The 17,525-nt window shown below is 44.4% G+C and overlaps 1 protein-coding gene across 3 annotated transcripts in view; it reads right to left on the minus strand.

Annotated features, from left to right (window-relative positions):
• The window catches only part of FAM184B (family with sequence similarity 184 member B), a 151,003-nt gene that overhangs the window by 28,612 nt on the left and 104,866 nt on the right, over positions 1-17,525 (minus strand). For all 3 annotated transcript variants that reach the window (XM_054485848.2, XM_054485847.2, XM_063663551.1), the window contains exons 8-10: positions 9,260-9,357; positions 4,643-4,772; positions 3,022-3,234 (exon numbers count right to left, since the gene is read on the minus strand). In XM_054485848.2, coding sequence (XP_054341823.1) covers positions 3,022-3,234; positions 4,643-4,772; positions 9,260-9,357 — 441 coding nt within the window. The remainder of the gene's footprint in view (positions 1-3,021; positions 3,235-4,642; positions 4,773-9,259; positions 9,358-17,525) is intronic.

Here is a 17,525-nt window from a genome sequence, read left to right on the forward strand (position 1 = left end):
CCAAACTCTCTCACTCTGACCCAGCCTCTCTCCATCCCTGGGGGCAAGCAAAGGTTCAGGTCAGCACTGCCCACTCACTTGCTCAGGAGCTCTTGGCAGTAAGGATCACACAGGGTACAGCACTCAGGGCAAGTTGGAGACTCATTCCTGGTGAATTTCTCCAGCTGCTATGGGAGGGTTACCCTGCTCTTGTTATGGCCAGTTTGGGGCCTCCTGAGGGACCTAGTTTCACCCTGTCTTTCCAAAAGTCCTATATTATATAAAGTCTCCATTCCCAGTGCTTCCAAATACCTTAGACAACTCCCTCATGGCTTCCACCCACTGATCCCAGCAACCTGTTTGAGAGGGCTGCCTTTTCCCCTAGAGGTGAGCTACGTAAGGACAGAGTGTAGTGATCATCTGGTATCTCTGCAGCTCTGCATGATGGCAGCTCGTGGTACCTACTCAATGAATGCCTGCAGAATAGATGAGTGAATAATAAAAGTGAACCTTTTAAAAACCAAGCTGTTACTCAGCCATGCACTGTTCTAAGTACTTTACATGCAGTATCCCTTTTGATCTTCATAACCATCTCATAAGATTCATACTACCATCTATCATTTTATAAATGAGGAAACTGAGGCACAAAGAAGCTAAATGACCTATCCGAGCTCCCACACTTTGTAAATGGCAGATCCAGGACCTGAACCCAGGCAGCCCATTCCTATTCGCTGACACAGGAACTGGGGCTTATACCCGATGGGCAGAGTATCCTTTCACTTTCCTTTGGCCGGGACTCAGACCTCATGGGTCCAACCCCCTAGAGCCCCTGGAACTCCCCGCCTCAGCTGAGTGAAGCCTCCTGCCTCTCGCCTCATGTGAGAAATTGGGGTCCACAGCATGGAGGAATAAAGCTCAGGGACACACAAAGGTCAATGTCACCCAGCAGTGAATACACCTGGGGATCTCCCCAACCTGAGCTCTTGCAGATTGTAAGCCAAAGTGAAAAAAGATTTAGAAGAATTGAAGAAATAAGGAAACTGACATCTTTTTTGAACACCTAGTTTGTGCCCGGCAGTCCATGTGCATTATTTCCTTTCTTCTTTCTTTTGTTGCTTTGTTTTGAGACGGAGTCTTGCCGTGTTGCCCAGGCTGGAGAGCAATGGTGTGATCTCAGCTCACAGCAACCTCTGCCTCCCGGGTTCAAGCAATTCTCCTGCCTCAGCCTCCTGAGTAGCTGGGACTACAGGCGCGCACCATGATGCCCAGCTAATTTTTGTATTTTTAGTAGCGATGGGATTTTACCATGTTGGCCAGGCTGGTCTCAAACGCCTGGCCTCAAGTGGTCTGCTCATGTTGGCCTCCCAAAGTGCTGGGATTACAGGCGTGAGCCACCATGCTCGACTTTCTTTTTTTAAAGCTTCTCTTATATTCTTATCAGGGGAATATGTGCATATAGTATAAAGAGCCAAATAGTATTAAAAGAAAGGAAAATAAGCAGCCTCCTAGTCATTTCCTCCTCCCTCTCTGTCTGTCCTCTGAGGCAGCCATTGTCAACTCCCTGTTTCTTGTTGTATTTACCAGCATTAAAAAGACAATGTTTCCATTCTACTGTATCTTGATTATTTTTGAGGCTATGAATTGTCTTCCTACTATAGTAGATCAGGATTTTAGGTCTCACTCACTCTATGTCTTCCATTCCTTTTATATAGTACACAATATGTATTTTTAATATATTGAAGTATACTTCATATTTTCCTTATGGAGAATATGTAAATATTATTCACTGTTGAGCTAAATGAATTATGATTGAACTTCTGCCTCATGCAGCTTTTTGTTTTTCCTTGCATTCATAAATGCTGCATTTTTTATTTGTTTAGTTTCCTTTGGCTATCTGGCAAAGTCTTCCTACAACTTCTAAATGCTTTGTAAAACACACAGTGCAATTTTCCACATGACCAAATCTATCAGAGAATCCATCAGTTTTGCTTTCCCCTGGAGACAGCTCTTCCGCAGCCCTCAGTTCCTTGCTGCAGCCTGGACTGAGCTGTTGGCCAGCAGCAAAACCAGACTCCTCAAACCTTCCTTCTTGCTCCTGCATTGAATCCCCGGTATCCCAGCTCTCTTTTATTCCCTCTCCCTTGGTTTGCTCCCTTGTTTTTGTGGGACACCTCTTCAAGGAACTGCTTAAGAGGGCAGGAAGGGAACACCCTCTGAGAAAGGAGTGTTTAAGCCAGGCCACAAGATAGAAGGCGCTGGATGAAACATGCCTGAACCACCCCACCAGATTATCCATAGTTGTTTAACACGCTACAATTTCCCAAACCCTTGGAAAGGTCTTTGTGGCTGAGTTGTTCTTTTTTTTTTTTCTGAGACAGAGTCTTGCTCTGTCACCCAGGATGGAGTGCAATGGCATAGCCTCGGCTCACTGCAACCTCCACCTTCCAGGTTCAAGCGATTTTCCTGCCTCAGCCTCCCAAGTAGCTGGGATTACAGGCACCTGCCACCATGCCCAGCTAATTTTTGTATTTTTAGTAGAGACAGGGTTTCACCATGTTGGTCAGGCTGGTCTTGAACTCCTGACCTCAGGTGATCCACCCACCTCCACCTCCCAAAGTGCTGGGATTACAGGCGTGAGCCACTGCGCCCGGCCTGAGCTGTTCTTTCTCAACTCTGTGCTGCTCTGTTTTTAGCTGCAGGACTGAGGCTGACTTCCTGGCGTGTTCATGCACGCCACTGCTCTAGTCATGAAAGCAAGTCGTTCTTATGCCACCAAGGTCGCAAGCAGGTGGGGAAACGTAGCACAAGAAGCCCAGCAGACCTAGCCCGCTTCCTTTGCCACTTACTAGCTGTGTGACCCTGAGCAAGTTACAAAATCTCTCTGAGCCTCTTTCCTCATCTGGAAAAAGGGAATACAATAATAACAATCTGGAAAGATGCTCGGGGGATTGGATGTTATGTAGAAAAGGGACGGCTTTGTGCATGGCAGTTCTCACCTAGCAGGTGCCCGGTACAGAGTAGATGGCACAGTCATTCCCTCACCTTGAGTTCCTGATGTCTGGCCTTCTCCAGCATGCGCAGGGCTCTCTGGTGGGAAGCCTCGAGCTGGGCTTTCACGGCGTGGTTCTGCTGAGTGGTCTCCTGGAGCTCACGCTGCAGCTTCTCCCTCTCCAGGTCCGAGAGCTGCTTGAGCGCCTGCAGGTCCTCCCTGTAGTTGCTGGTGCACTGCTCCAGAGCCTGCTGCATCTGTGAGACCTGCGCACAAGGCATCTTGCCCTCAGTCTAAGCCCCTTGCTTTTCCTGGGATGTTTTCTTTAAATAAAAGCTTTCTAAATGTCACCTCCATGCAGCTGAGCCTCCTCTGTCTGTAGGGACTCTGAGGGGATGGAAGGTGCAAGCTTTAAGGACCTGGGGGTGGCCAGTCCTTCCATGGGCCCCTCTGCTAGAGCCACGAATGCCAGGGAAGAGGAAAAGAGGGGTGGGGACACCAACCTTTCAAGAGAAATCAAGAAGGGACTGGAATGCCTTCCAGGGACCCACGTGGCAGCCCCCCTCCTCCCTCAGGTGCTTCCTTGAATCTGGCTTCCTCACTGAGGCTTCTCCTGACAGCCCCACGTAGTACTACCTCCCCCAACCCCACGTCCCCCATCACAGGACAGCCTCCTAGAAACCTCTGCCCTGCTCTAGTTTTCTTTTTCCTGAGCCATCATTATCTTAGAACGAACTACGTGATTTACTAACTTCTTATGTCAACCATTTATTGTCTGTTCCCACCTCCATTGCTAAAATATACATATCTCTATATATAAAATATCTATTTTTTTTTTTGAGACAGGGTCTTGCTTTGTTGCCCAGGCTGGAGTGCAGTGGTGCGATCACGACCCACGGCAGCCTCAAACTCCTGAGCTCATGCGACCCTCCCACCTCAGCCTCCCGAATAGCTGAGAGTACAGGCACATGTCACCATGCCCAGTAATTTTTTTTTGTTTTTTGTAGAGACAGAGTCTTGCTATGTTGGCCTGGTTGGTCTTGAACTCCCAGGCTCAAGCGTTCCTCCTGCCTCAGCCTCCCAGATTGCTGGGATTACAGGTGTGAACCACCACACCTGGCCATAAAATGTAAGGTATTTTGTCTGGTTTGTGCATTGATGAATCATCAGTGGCTCATAGTGAGTGCTCATTAGCACAACAGGTTTTTTATTTTCTTTTTGAGACAGAGTCTCGCTCTGTCACCCAGGCTGGAGTGCAGTGGCGCGATCTCGGCTCACTATAACCTCTGCCTCCCTGGTTCAAGCGATTCTCCTGCCTCAGCCTCCCAAATAGCTGGGATTACAGGCGCCCGCCACATACCCAGCTAATTTTTGTAATTTTAGTAGACACGGGGTTTCACCATGTTGGCCAGGCTGGTCTCGAACTCCTGACCTCAAGTGATCTGCCCCCACTCGGCCTCCCAAAGTGCTGGGATTACAGGTGTGAGCCACCGTGCCTGGCTGCAACAGGTTTGGAATGAATGAATAAATAAAACCAAGAATCCCACTTTGCTCTGGTCCTGTAATGCCTTCCCAGCTTGGATGTGAATCAGGCCCTGCATGCATTTCCAAGTTTGTAAAAAGGAGGGGGCAGGATCTCAGGAAGGGGGCACATCCCCACCAGGGTTGTCCTACCTGGGCTTGCAATTTGGCCTTCTGGCTTTGCCAGTCCTCCTCTAGACGCTGGATTTCGGATGTTTTCTCCTTTAACAAAGAGCCCAGTGGAGGTTGTGGGTCACTTCCCTCCTTGAGAAGCACTTTGGTCCTTTGAAGATAAGGATGCCACAATCACAAAAGATCCTAGGGCTAGGAATGACACTGCCACTCTGATAACGTGCCAGCCACTGTGCCTGGGAGGAGGAAGCTCCGATAGCAGTTAGTGGGGATTAGAAACATCTTGCTTGACTTTCAAAAAGCAACCTGCCATATAAAGTGTATTATTGCACTTAGGATACAATCAGGAACCACCTGATATCTGTTTAGCAGGAACCACCTGATATCTGTTCAGCAGGAATCACCTGATATCTGTTTTAGTGGGTTCTTAATAAATGATGATCAACTGTCAGAATGACTGAGAGCTTAGAGTTACTGATATGAGGTCTTTGGGGGCTCCAAAAAAGAGATCTCTACGGTCTTAATTTTGCAGCTCTTTCTGCATCTATAAAAATGACAACAACACTTCACTTTAATACAGTGTTTTGCACTCGTCAAAGCATGCTCACACATTTTACTGGCGTCTCCAAGTACAAATAGGGGGATTATAAATAGGCCTTCACATATGCAACATGAACAAGGAAATGCTAGTTTAAAGCTGCAAAAGTTTCTGCATTCTAGATAAGATGCTGACAAATGTCTTTAGAAGAGACCAGAGCTCCCTTCCTTAATTTGGAACTTTTGAACCAGCTGAGAATTTCAAGTTTGATTGGTTTAGATTGGGATGTGAAGTATTTATCTTGTTTGACAACGTAAAAGGATGCCACATGGTGGGGTTCTCTGGAGAGATTGCCAGGTGATGAGCAGCATCTGCTTCCCTTGACAAGGACATCAGGCCAGAGATCCAGGGGTGGGGTTTAGGGTCTTGGGCTGTGAGAAAAGGCCATGAGAAGGGGCACTGTGCTTGGCAGAGGTGAGAAGGCCCAGGCTGGGGCGGTTAAGGAAGAGAAAGACAATGGGGACCCCGAAAGGAAGGGTCTGATGCTAGAAGCAGCATAGGAAGGTGGCCAAGAGGATGGTGCAAAAACCAGACTACCCAGCTCCAAATTCCAGCTCTACAACCCACTCACTATGGGAGAGAGTTTAAAGATCTTGGTGAGATCTTTAAACTCTCTTGGCCTGAGTTTCCTCCTCTATAACATAAGGTTAATAATGCTACCTTTTCCATAAGGATTAGTAGAGTCAATATCTATACTTAAAACAGTGTCTGGCGCATAGTAAGAATTACATAAAGAACTAACTATGGGCTGGGCGCGGTGGCTCACGCCTGTAATCCCAGCACTTTGGGAGGCAGAGGCGGGTGGATGACCTGAGGTCAGGAGTTCGAGACCAGCCTGGCCAACATGGTAAAACCCCGTCTCTACTAAAAATACAAAAAATTAGCTGAGTGTGGTGGCGGGCACCTGTAATCCCAGCTACTCAGGAGCCTGAGGCAGGAGAACCGCTTGGACTCAGGAGGCAGAGGTTGCAGTGAGCCGAGATCACACCTTTGCACTCCAGCCTGGGCAATAAGAACAAAACTCCATCTCAAACAAACAAACAAAATTACACATATTTAAAGAGAGAAGTTTTCTTTCTCTGCATCATTCTGATTCTCTTAGATTATCCTCAAGCCTTTCGAAGGTGTGCAAAACATAGCCACCTTTAAGAAGCAATGAAGCAGGGATACCCGGGTCTGAACTCTGGGTATGAAACCAGCCCAAGGGTTAGGAGGCCAGAGAAACCGGAAGAGCAGCCTCGGGCAAGAGTGACAGGTGGCACCGCTAGGTAAGCACTCCCAGTGAGTCCTGGGAGAGGGGAGGGGGCTGAACTTCTCTCAGGATAGGGCTCAGTTATTATTATTCTTTTTAATGTTTTATTCAAGTAAAATTTACATATAGTGAAGTGCACAGATCTTAAGTGTATAATTCAGTGAGTTTTGACAAATATATACAACGATGAAACCAACATCTTAATCAAAATACAAAACATTTTCATTACCCAAAAACTTCCCTCGCAGCCAAAGCTTTGATTTCCATCACCATAGATCACTTTTGCCTGAGCTTAAACATCAGCCAAACAGAATCATGTGGGATGCATTCTCTTGTTTCCAGATTATGTTGCTCCCCATCATGACTTTTGGCCTCATCCATGTTGTTGTGTGTGTCAGCAATTCATTCTTTTTGTTGCTGTGTAGTATTCCATTACATGAATACGTTGTAGTTTGTTTATCCATTTTTCTACTGATAGACATTTAGATTGTTTACACTTCTGGGCTGTTATAAATAAAGCTGCTAGAAATAAACGTGTCCAAGGATTTTTTGTGGATACGTGTTTTTCTTTTCTTTTTATTTTTGAAACGGAGTCTCATTCCGTCACACAGGCTGGAGTGCAGTGGAACAATCTCGGCTCGTTGCAACCTCCGCCTCCCAGGTTCAAGTGATTGTCCCGCCTCAGCCTCCTGAGTGGCTGGGACTACAGGTGTGTGCCACCACGCCCAGCTAATTTTTGTATTTTTAGTAGAGATGAGGTTTCACCATGTTGGCCAGGCTGGTCTTGAACTCCTGTCCTCAGGTGATGATCCACCTGCCTCGGCCTCCCAAAGTTCTGGGATTACTGACGTGAGCCACTGTGCCCGGCAATGTTTTTCATTTCTTTTGCTTAAATACCTAAAAGTGGAACTGCTGGTAGGTATGTGCTTAATGTTTCAAGAAACAATCGAATAGTTTTCTAAAGTGATTTACCATTTTAGACCCTACCAGCAATGTATGAAAGTTTCAGTTGCCCTGGATTGTTGCTAACATTTTGTGCTGTCAGACTTCTTAATTTTAGCCATTCCAGTGGGTGGGAAATGGTGTCTCACTGTGGTGGTAAGTTGCATTTCCTGATGACTAATGATGTTAACCACATGTCCATGTGCTTACGAGCCACTCACATATTTTTGTTTTTCTTTTTTGGGACAGGGTCTTGCTCTGTTGTCCAGGCTGCAGTACAGTGGTGTGACCACGGCTTGCTGCTGCCTCAACCTTCCAGGCTCAAGCAATCCTCCGACCTCAGCCTCTTGAGTAGCTGGGACTACAGGCATGTGCCACCACTCTCAGCTAATTTTTGTATTTTTTTTGTAGAGACAGGGTTTTGCCATGTTGCCCAAGCTGGTCTTGAACTCTTGGGCTCAAGCAGTCCACCTGCCTTGGCCTTCCAAAGTGCCAAGATTACAGACATGAGCCACCATGCCCGGCCTCATGTATATCTTTTTTAGGGAAGTGCTTGTTCGAGTATTTTGTCCATTTAAAAAATAGGTTTGCAGCACATGACAAAGATGCCCTCTCTCACTCCTTTTCAACACAGTATTGGAAGTTCTGGCCATGGTAATCAGGCAAGAGAAAGAAATAAAGGGGATCCAAATAGGAAGAGAGGAAGTCAAACTATCCCTGTTTGCAGATGACATGATCCTATATCTAGAAAACCCATAGTCTCAGCCCAAAACTCCTTATGCTGATAAACAACTTCAGCAAAGCCTCAAGATACAAAATTGACGTGCAAAAATCACTAACATTGCTATACACCAACAACATTCAAGTTGAGAGCCAAATCAGGAACACAATCCCATTCACAAAACACACACACACACACACACACACAAACTGTAGTTTGTGGCAGAGCAATAACACCTGACCCTCACCCAGGAGCCAAGCTCATATAAGTCCTGCTGATATGGTTAGGTTTTTCCCCACCCAAATCTCATTTTGAGTTGTAATCCCCATAATCCCCATGTGTTGAGGGTGGGACTTTGTGGGAGGTGATTGGATCATGGGGGCAGTTTCCCCCATGCTGTTCTCATGATAGTGAGTGAGTTTTCATGAAATCTGATGGTTTTATAAGTGTTTGTCATTTCCTCCTACACACACTTTTCTCTCACCTGCCGCCATGTAAGATGTGCCTGCTTCTCCTTCTGGCGTGATTGTAAGTTTCCTGAGGCCTCCCCAGCCAAGCAGAATTGTGAGTCAATTAAACCTCTTTCCTTTATAAATTACCCAGTCTTGGGGGGTTCTTTATAGCAGTGTGGAAATGACCTAATATACCCGCAGAGCCTGATAGAGCCAATCATAAGGGTAGCTCATCTATGAGCTAAAAATCTTTGATATTTGGGGGTGTTTGTTAGAGCAGCAATAGCTGACTGACATAGGTGATATAGGTAGGGATTTCCTCAGGATCACAAAGCTTCCTTATATCCCCTAATTAAAGAACACTTGGAAACAAAGGGGCAGAAGTTTTGGGCCAGTGCAGGTCTGAATCTTGGACAGGTTTGCTAACTTCTTTGAGCTCCAGGTTCTTAAGCTAAAAAATGGCTTCTCTGGGTTGTTGTAACAATTAAGTAAGATAGTTCATGTGAAGCCCATAGCTGTGCTGAAGACATACAAGATATGCTTGTTGCCTCCCCAAGCATGCTGCAAGGAGCAGTGATAAATACTTGAGGACAGAATGAATGAATGGATGAATCCTTCCACATCTGAGTCATCATTCAATGGAGCACTCAGAAGTCTACATGTCCTCCTGTACCTTTCTTCTTCATCACTGCTGGTTCCTTCTTCAGCTGCTAACTTATCTTGATACTCCTCTCCTCTCGGCGAAGTTTCATCCAGCTTCAAGCATGGATCCTAAGGCAAAAAAAAAAAAAAAAAAAAAAAAAAGGCAAGATGAGCTTAAGTACAGCTTCATGATTCAACCTGTGGCTTATTCAAATCAGAGAGCAGAGAAGAGGGAGCCCCCAGCAACCCTCTATCGGTGCCCTGCTTGCAGGGGATGCCAAGGCTTGTGTTGATGATGTGACTAGAACAGTGCCTGGCTTACTATGATCAATGCCAGCCCTGATCCCTGTATCCTGTTTTTCAGTCTATGAAGCATTTCACACTGCTGACAAAACTAAAGCATAAAGAGGGGAAGTAACCTGGCTAGGGTGCCACCATCAGTGAGGAGTGGAAATGAAATATGCAACTGGACAATAGGACCCTGGGGACTGAACTCTTGATCACTTCCTGGTATGGTTCCGTGCATAACCTGCAGAGAGAGGTCCTTGTTTCCTTGTTAAGCCTGCTGCACGGGGCTGTTGTGAGGACCTGAGAACAATGCTGGCTCATGGCTAGTGGTCAGTAACTGTGAGTGACTGGTGTTACTATTATATCCGTTTAAGCGTTTGTAGTCTGCTGTGTCCCATCATGTAGAATCAGAAAACACGGAACTTGCTGAATGACCAGAAATGGGGTATGGGAGAAGAATATGGAAATGATTAGTTAACAATGAGGCTTTTGAATATTTTATGAGTTGAATTTGCTCATGTTATCATTCTCTCCTTCCCACAGAGATACACAGGTGAAAAAGACCTTGTTATTTTGATTTTTCTATTTGTCATAACCACACTGTCCATGAAAACAGTACAAGACAGGGTAGGAACAGATTTGTCTCATGAAATAGTGATAATTGTAACCTGTGCTTTTTACTAACTAGTTGTATGGCCTTGAGCCAGCTTCTTCCCTTTTTTGGACCTGAGTTTCATCAACTGTGAAACAAAGGGTCTGGCTTACATGTGTAGTCAAACTGTGTTCCAGGAATCCTGGGAGGTGTTTCAGGGATAGGAAGGGGCAGAGCTGAGGCTGGAGGGTAGGGCATTGGGCTCCCATCCACTCTTGATCTGGAACAAAACTGCTTTGGTTGCCTTTCCACATACTGTATTATCTACAAAAGGCCATCAATGTCAAGACCAATGAAGACCTCCACATTGCCAAATCCAATAGTCGATTCTTGGGTCTGCACTAATGGGGCCTCCCAGCAGAACTGGAAATATTGATGATTCCTTCCTTTATGCAGCCTTCTTTTCTGGGCTTTCTCCTCCCCCCGCCCCCAGTTGCTGCTTCTCAGTCTTCTCTGCTGAAGCCTCCTCCTCTCCTGCTTTTCAAACTACCACATGTCCAGAACCAAACTCTTGGTTTTACTCCTCCAAACAACAAGCATGCACCTGGCTCAGGGCTTTGCACTGGCTCTTCCCTCTTCCCTCTGATATGTGCATTCCTTCCTCCGTCACTTCACTCACTGCAACCAGGAGATCGTCCCTGGCTTAAAGCTTAGGCTCTGCTACCAGACGACCTGTGTTTAAATGCCAGATCTTTTACTTATTAATGATGTGACCCTGGGAAAATTACTTAGGTTTTTGTGAGGATTAAATGAGCTGATACAATGTAAAATCCTTAGAACAGTATTAGGTACCTAAGGAACACTCAACACTCAAGTTTATTCCCTGGAATTCTTTTTTTTGAGATGGAGTCTCACTCTGTCACCCAGGCTGGTGTGCAGTGGCGCAATTTCAGCTCACTGCAACCTCTGTCTCCCGAGTTCAAGCAATTCTCCTGTCTCAGTCTCCCAAGTAGTTGAGACTGCAGGTGCATGTCACTGTGCCTGGTTCTTTTTTTTTTTTTTTTTTTTTGGTATTTTTAGTAGAGACGGGGTTTCACCATGTTGCCCAGGCTGGTCTTGAACTCCTGAGCTCAGGTGATCTGCCCACCTCTGTCTCCCAAAGTGCTGGGATTACAGACACAAGTCACCATGCCTGGACTCCCTGGGATTTTTGTTCCCTGGACACCTTCTCTAAAATCTCACCCCCTCTCACTCTCTTTTCCTTACCTTGCTCTATGTTTTTCTCACAGTACATATCATGGCCTGATGTTGACTTGTCTACTTTTTAATTATCTGTTTCCCTCACTGGAAGGTAAGCTCCATGAGGGCAGGGGCTTTGCTCACCTGTTTCCCTGATGCCTAGAACAATGTGTGGCACATGCGAGTCATTACTAAATAAATAAACACAAGTATGTCACGGGCCACTCCAGATAGCAGGGGGACCACTCTCCCCCATACTTGCCCTACTCCCACTTTTTTTGTTTTTTTTGTTTTTTGTTTTGTTTTGTTTTATGATATAAGATTTTGCTCTGTCACCCAGGGTAGAGTACGGTTGCAAAATCATGGCTCACTGGAGCCTCGACTTCCGAGGCTCAAGTGATCCTCCCACCTCAGCCTCCCGAATAGCTGGGACTACAGGTATATACCCACCATGCCTGGGTACTTTTTACATTCCCTGTAGGCACAGGGTCTTGCTATGTTGCAAGACCTGGTCTCAAACTCCTGGGCTCAAGTTAACCTCCTGCCTCAGCCTCCCAAAGTTCTCATATTACAGGTGTAAGCCACAGCACCCACCCTTCCCCCACTTTACATCCTATGGAGAGAAGGGCCTGGGATTGCTGCATTGTCATGAAAATCCCCTGGGCATGTGGCTGGAGGGTGGCGTGTGGAGATGGCTGTTGCCCAAACTTTGAGTGTTTTCCTGTTCCGCTTTAGAAGCCCTTTGTGCCTTTATGATTCATAAGTTCAAGTTCTGTTTAAGTCATTTGCATTGCCTCTAAATGTAGCAGAATACCATGTGATGCCCACTTCCAGAGAATCAGCATGGAGATGGCACTTGGGAACCCACTGCCCACTGTGCCCAGGAGGACCTCTCCTGGGGCACTCCAAAGTGATGGCCTGAGAGAGAGTAAACATCCGCTCTGCCTCCCGCAGCTTTTCTCCCTAAGCCCTTATCTTCCCCCTGGGGTATGTTCTGAGTTAACTCTGCTAAGCCGGAACTACACTTCCCAGGACTGTCTTCCCTACATACTCTGGACCATGTGACTTTGCATAAAATATAGAAGATGGAAGTGAAGCAGCAGTCATTTCCTTGTTACGCTTGGATGCTTGAATGCAGAGCACCTGGTGCTGTTGCAGCTCACACATGTCATTGTTGATCTGCTCGCTCACCTTATTGGCCAGGGCAGGTGTTGGGCTCTCAGCTCCTTTAGCTCTTGCTGGTTTCTCTTTTCGTTCTCTCTATCCTGGGCCTGTGTGTACAGCTCCTGGGGCAGCAGCCAGGCCTGAAGCTCCTCCCACACCTGCCAGATCCTCCTCAGGGTTCTCCCTATCCCCAGTCAGGTGCATGTCTAGCTCTGTGATGAAGGATGCCTGATTCTCCTACAGGTCACCTGCATTAGCAAAGGTGGAGCCTTGTGAGCTTTAGATACTGACACGGTTCAAGCCCAGCCTTGTAGGCTGCAGTTCGTTCTTGATCTTCCTCACTTCACTTTTGTCCTTTCCTTCCAGCAGCCTGCCCTGCTGACTTTAGGCCCAGCACCAGGTAAAGAAGCAACACTTGAATGTAAAGTGTTTAGCTGGCTCCTTAAATTATGCTAGGTCAGTTCCTAAATTTAATCTCATATCCTATATCATTCTTAGTAGCTTGGTTCTGTGATCAAATCCTAATTGATGCACCCTTTAATCTCCAGATCCTACTTATTCTTCAAGGCCCTATTCAAATGTTACTTCCTCATGAAGCCTTCACAATCTCTTTTGTTGCAATTACACCTTCTCCTCTTGAAGTTCCCATAGCAATTTTTTTGCTACCACAGTTTTTTGTTGTTGTTGTTTTTTGTTTTGTTTTTGAGATGGAGTCTTGCTCTGTCACCCAGGCTGGAGTGCAGTGGTGTGATCTAGGCTCACTGCAACTTCCACCTCCTGGGTTCAAGTGAGTCTCCTGCCTCAGCCTCCCAAGTAGCTGGGACTACAGGTGTGTGACACCACGCTCGGCTAATTTTTGTATTTTTTTTTTAGTAGAGATGGGGTTTCACCGTATTGGCCAGGCTGGTCTCGAACTCCTGACCTCAAGTGATCCACCTGCCTTGGCCCCCCAAAGTGCTGGGATTACAGGCGTGAGCCACCGCACCCGGCCTTGCTACCACAATTTTCTTACAAATACTTATTGATCATTTACTATGTGCCAGGCATTGTTCTAGGAACACATGAATAAACAAAACAACAACAGTTTTTCTGCCTTGTACTGTTATAGGAGCATTTTCTTTCTCTCTTCCTAAACATAAGTGAATGTAAAAGTAATCCCAGATATAGTTTTTAAAATGTTATAAACCCTATAGCCAGGGACTGAGAACCTGCTGCACAGCTATTTTTCCTAGCCTGAGTCCTCCCTCTTTACTCTATGTAACTAGAAACTAAAGTCAAGCTGTTTGACATGAACTGGTCACAGGGCCCAGTGAGGTTGGTTCATTGTCGTGTATTTTCAAACATGTTGTGACTAAGCAGATTATAACCTACATGTGAACCAGAGGCTAAAAGGTCCTCCTGTGCCTCCTAGTTTCAGGTATTTTGGCATAAAAAATATCTCAGAGATCTCTAATTCCCACAAAGCCCAGCAGCAAATATCATAGTCTAGAAGCAAAACAGCTTTGTGAGTTACCTGCCATAAATTCAGGTTCTGTATAAACCTGGGGAAATTGCATGGCGAACATGGAAGAAAAATAGATAATCAGATGAGCATATGTACTATTATGATATAAATACATAAATGATGCATGATTAATTAGGTCCAGGTCTCAAAAGGAAAACTCAAGGCTACAAAGAAATTTTGTTCAATAGAAAGCACAAAATATGTTGGCAAAACAATTCTAATGAGACCAGTAGCCAGGACAAACATGAAGTAGCTAAGCTCTACACGGAGAGCTCTTCTGATAAAAGGAATTGTTCACTAAAAGGCTATAATAAAGAAGCTATAGCCCTCTAACGACAGAGCCTGAAAACATAAGGCAAAATGTGTATAACTGTAGTGAGAAATGGGGAAATTTATAATGGGAGATTTTAATATACATCTCCCAGAAACTGATGCATTAAGCAGACAAAATGAGCTAGGATGAGGAAGATTCGAACAAGATCAGCAAGCTAAACCTAATAGCTAAAAAAATAAACCAATACCTACTAACATTTATGTTAGGTCATATAGTGAATATATCCCAGAGCCAGGATTCAAATATACATGTTTTACTACCACATCAAGAATATATGTTTTTTTTCCCTATCTATAGGAACTATTTAAAATTGACCCTGAATTGGTCTACAAAGCAAATCTCAACCCAGTTCAAAGTGCTCACATTTTACAGACTGTGTTATCTGATGACATTGCAAGAACATTAGAAAGCAATAAGAAGGTAGGTTTAAAAGAATAAGATAAACTTTAAAACTCTGGGACACAGATAAGACATACACTTAGAGGGAAATTTATAGCTTTAAATGTATTCATTAGTATTTAAATGTATTCATTAGAAAACATTCAATAATTTAGAAAATGAACAAAAGAATAAATCCAAAGTAAGTAGAAGAAAAGAGAAATAAAAGACAAAACAAATGAAATAGAAAAAACACATCTGACCAACACATCTAATAGCTGGCTTTTGAAAAGATGCATCAAACTTCTGGCAAGCCTGATCAGGGAAAAGGGGAGAAAAAACTTAAAGCAACATAAATAATGGACAAGGATCTCATGACAGTCATTAGAGATTAAAAAGAATTCCAAATGTACTCTGAGACAACAGACAACACAGAGCCTGTGAAAGGGAATCTGCAGGATGTAATTTCTGGGCCACTTTATTGACCATGGCTATATTTAAAAGAGTCCTGGGCAGGAGTCCAGAAAGAGGAGAGGACTAAAAACACTAAAAGGGCTGATGCACCCAGATAACAACACTGGCTCCTAGCTACACTGCATTTGTCTGTTTCTATACATTATCTCATGGATGCATATGGCTCTATGACGTAGCCAGGAAAGGCACTGCCATCTTTGATTTACAGATGGGGAATTAAATTGGAGAAGTCCAGCCATTTGCCTCAGGTCTCACGGCCACTGGAGGGTGGCACAAAATCTAGAACCCTGTATTTTCTGACTCCCATCCACATAATTCCATGTCACCACACTGACACTCAGCTGTGCTGTGTTGACCTGATTGTCACCTACCAGCATCAAGGCCTAACTGGATGTGAGTTCAAACCATGTTGTGCAAATACCAAGGATCTGAAAAACTGCAACTCAAAAATCAACCTGAGAGGAGTAATGTCAGCAACATGGCAGAAGGAAGTCCTGATCCCTTTTTTCCCCAATGAGCATATCAATTCAGCAATAATTCATGTACATATTCCCTTTGTAAAAAATCAGAAACTAATCAAAAGGCTCCTGCACCCCAGGAGAATGCAAAACCAGACTCACCAAAGCTGGTAGGGAGATTCAGAACACACTGTTGCCAAAGACGCTGCCCCTGGTGAATGATCATGAAGAGATCCCCTACACTAGCTTCAACCAGAGGAGGAAAGGAGTTAATTGGCATGTCTAGCACCCCAACTTTTCTAAGGGGGATGTCCCTAGAGGGATAGCTTTTGTCTTGCTGCTGTTGGAGCTCTATAGGGTCTATCATAGTCTAGCCACTTGGAAGAGAATGGAGGTGGAAACTTGGGCTGGTAGATACCATAGCTCCTCCTTGGCTCAGTGCAGAGTGAGCAAACGAAAACCACAGCTTCCTTCTTCTTACTGGGAGGAAATGAGTTGGTAGAGACCCCCGTTACCTGGCCAGGCTCATTCATGGGGGATTCTCTTGTGCAAGATCAGCCTGGGAAGACTAGGAGAGGTGATTGCTTTGTCTAATGCATGGACACTAACACAGAGAGTCAAAGAAAATAAAAATCAGGCAAAGATGTTCCAAACAAAAGAACAAGATAAATCTCCATAAATTGACCCTAATGAAATAGTTATATGATTTACCTGATGGAGAATAAAATTAACTCTGATAGAGTTGCTTACCAAGATAAAGAGAATATTGAATGAACAAAGTGAGAATTTCAACAAAGAGAGGAAATATTTTTAAAGTACCAGAAGAAATCATGGACCTGAAAACACAATAACACAATAACTGAAATGAAAATTCACTAGAAGAATTTAATAGAAACTATATCAAGCAGAAGAAAGGATTAGTGAACTCAAAGACAGGTCACTGGAAATAATTCAGTCAAAGACGCAAAAAGAAAAAAGAAGAGAGAAAGGACAAGAAGGCTTATTTAAAGATAATGACTAAGAAGTTCCCAAATCTGGAAAAGGAAATAAGCATGCAGATCCAAGAAGCCCTAAATACATCAGATAAGATGAACTCAAAGAAGCATACTGAGACAGATAATCAAATTGTCAAAGGTCAAAGACATAAAATTTTGAAAGCAGCACGAGAAAAGCTATTTGTCACATATAAGAGAACCCCCTCATAAGACAATGAACATTTTCCAGCAGAAACCTTGCAGGCCAGAAGGGAATGGGATGATATGTTCAAAGTGCCAAAAAAAAAAAAAATGCCAACTAAGAATACTATACCTGGGAAAACCCTCCTTCAAAAATAAAAGAAAGTTTGACTTCCTCTTAACTGATTTGGATGCCCTTTATTTCTTTCTCTTATCTGATTGCTCTGGTTAGGACTTCTAGCAGTACGTTGATCAGGAGTGATGATAGTGGGCTTTCTTGTCTTGTTCTAGCTCTCAGAGGGAATACTTTCAACTTTTTCCCATTCTACTGGATTTTTTCCATTCAGTAGAATGTGGGTTTGTCATAGATGGCTTTTATTGCATTGAGGTATGTCCTTCGTATGCCAGTTTTGCTGAGACTTTCAATCATAAAGTGATGCTGGATTTTGTCAAATGTTTTTTCTGCATTTATTGAGATGATCATGTGATTTTTGGTTTTAATTCTGTTTATGTGGTGTATCACATTTATTTACTTGCATAGGTTAAACCATCTCTGCATCCTTGGTATGAAACCCACTTGATCATGGCGAATCATCTTTTTGATACGTTGTTGGATTTGATTAGCTAGTATTTTGTTAAGGATTTTTAGCATCTATGTTCAACAGGGATATTGGTCTGTAGTTTTCTTTTT

This window comes from Pongo pygmaeus, chromosome 3, assembly GCF_028885625.2.
Source record: "Pongo pygmaeus isolate AG05252 chromosome 3, NHGRI_mPonPyg2-v2.0_pri, whole genome shotgun sequence".
Taxonomy (NCBI): domain Eukaryota; kingdom Metazoa; phylum Chordata; class Mammalia; order Primates; family Hominidae; genus Pongo; species Pongo pygmaeus.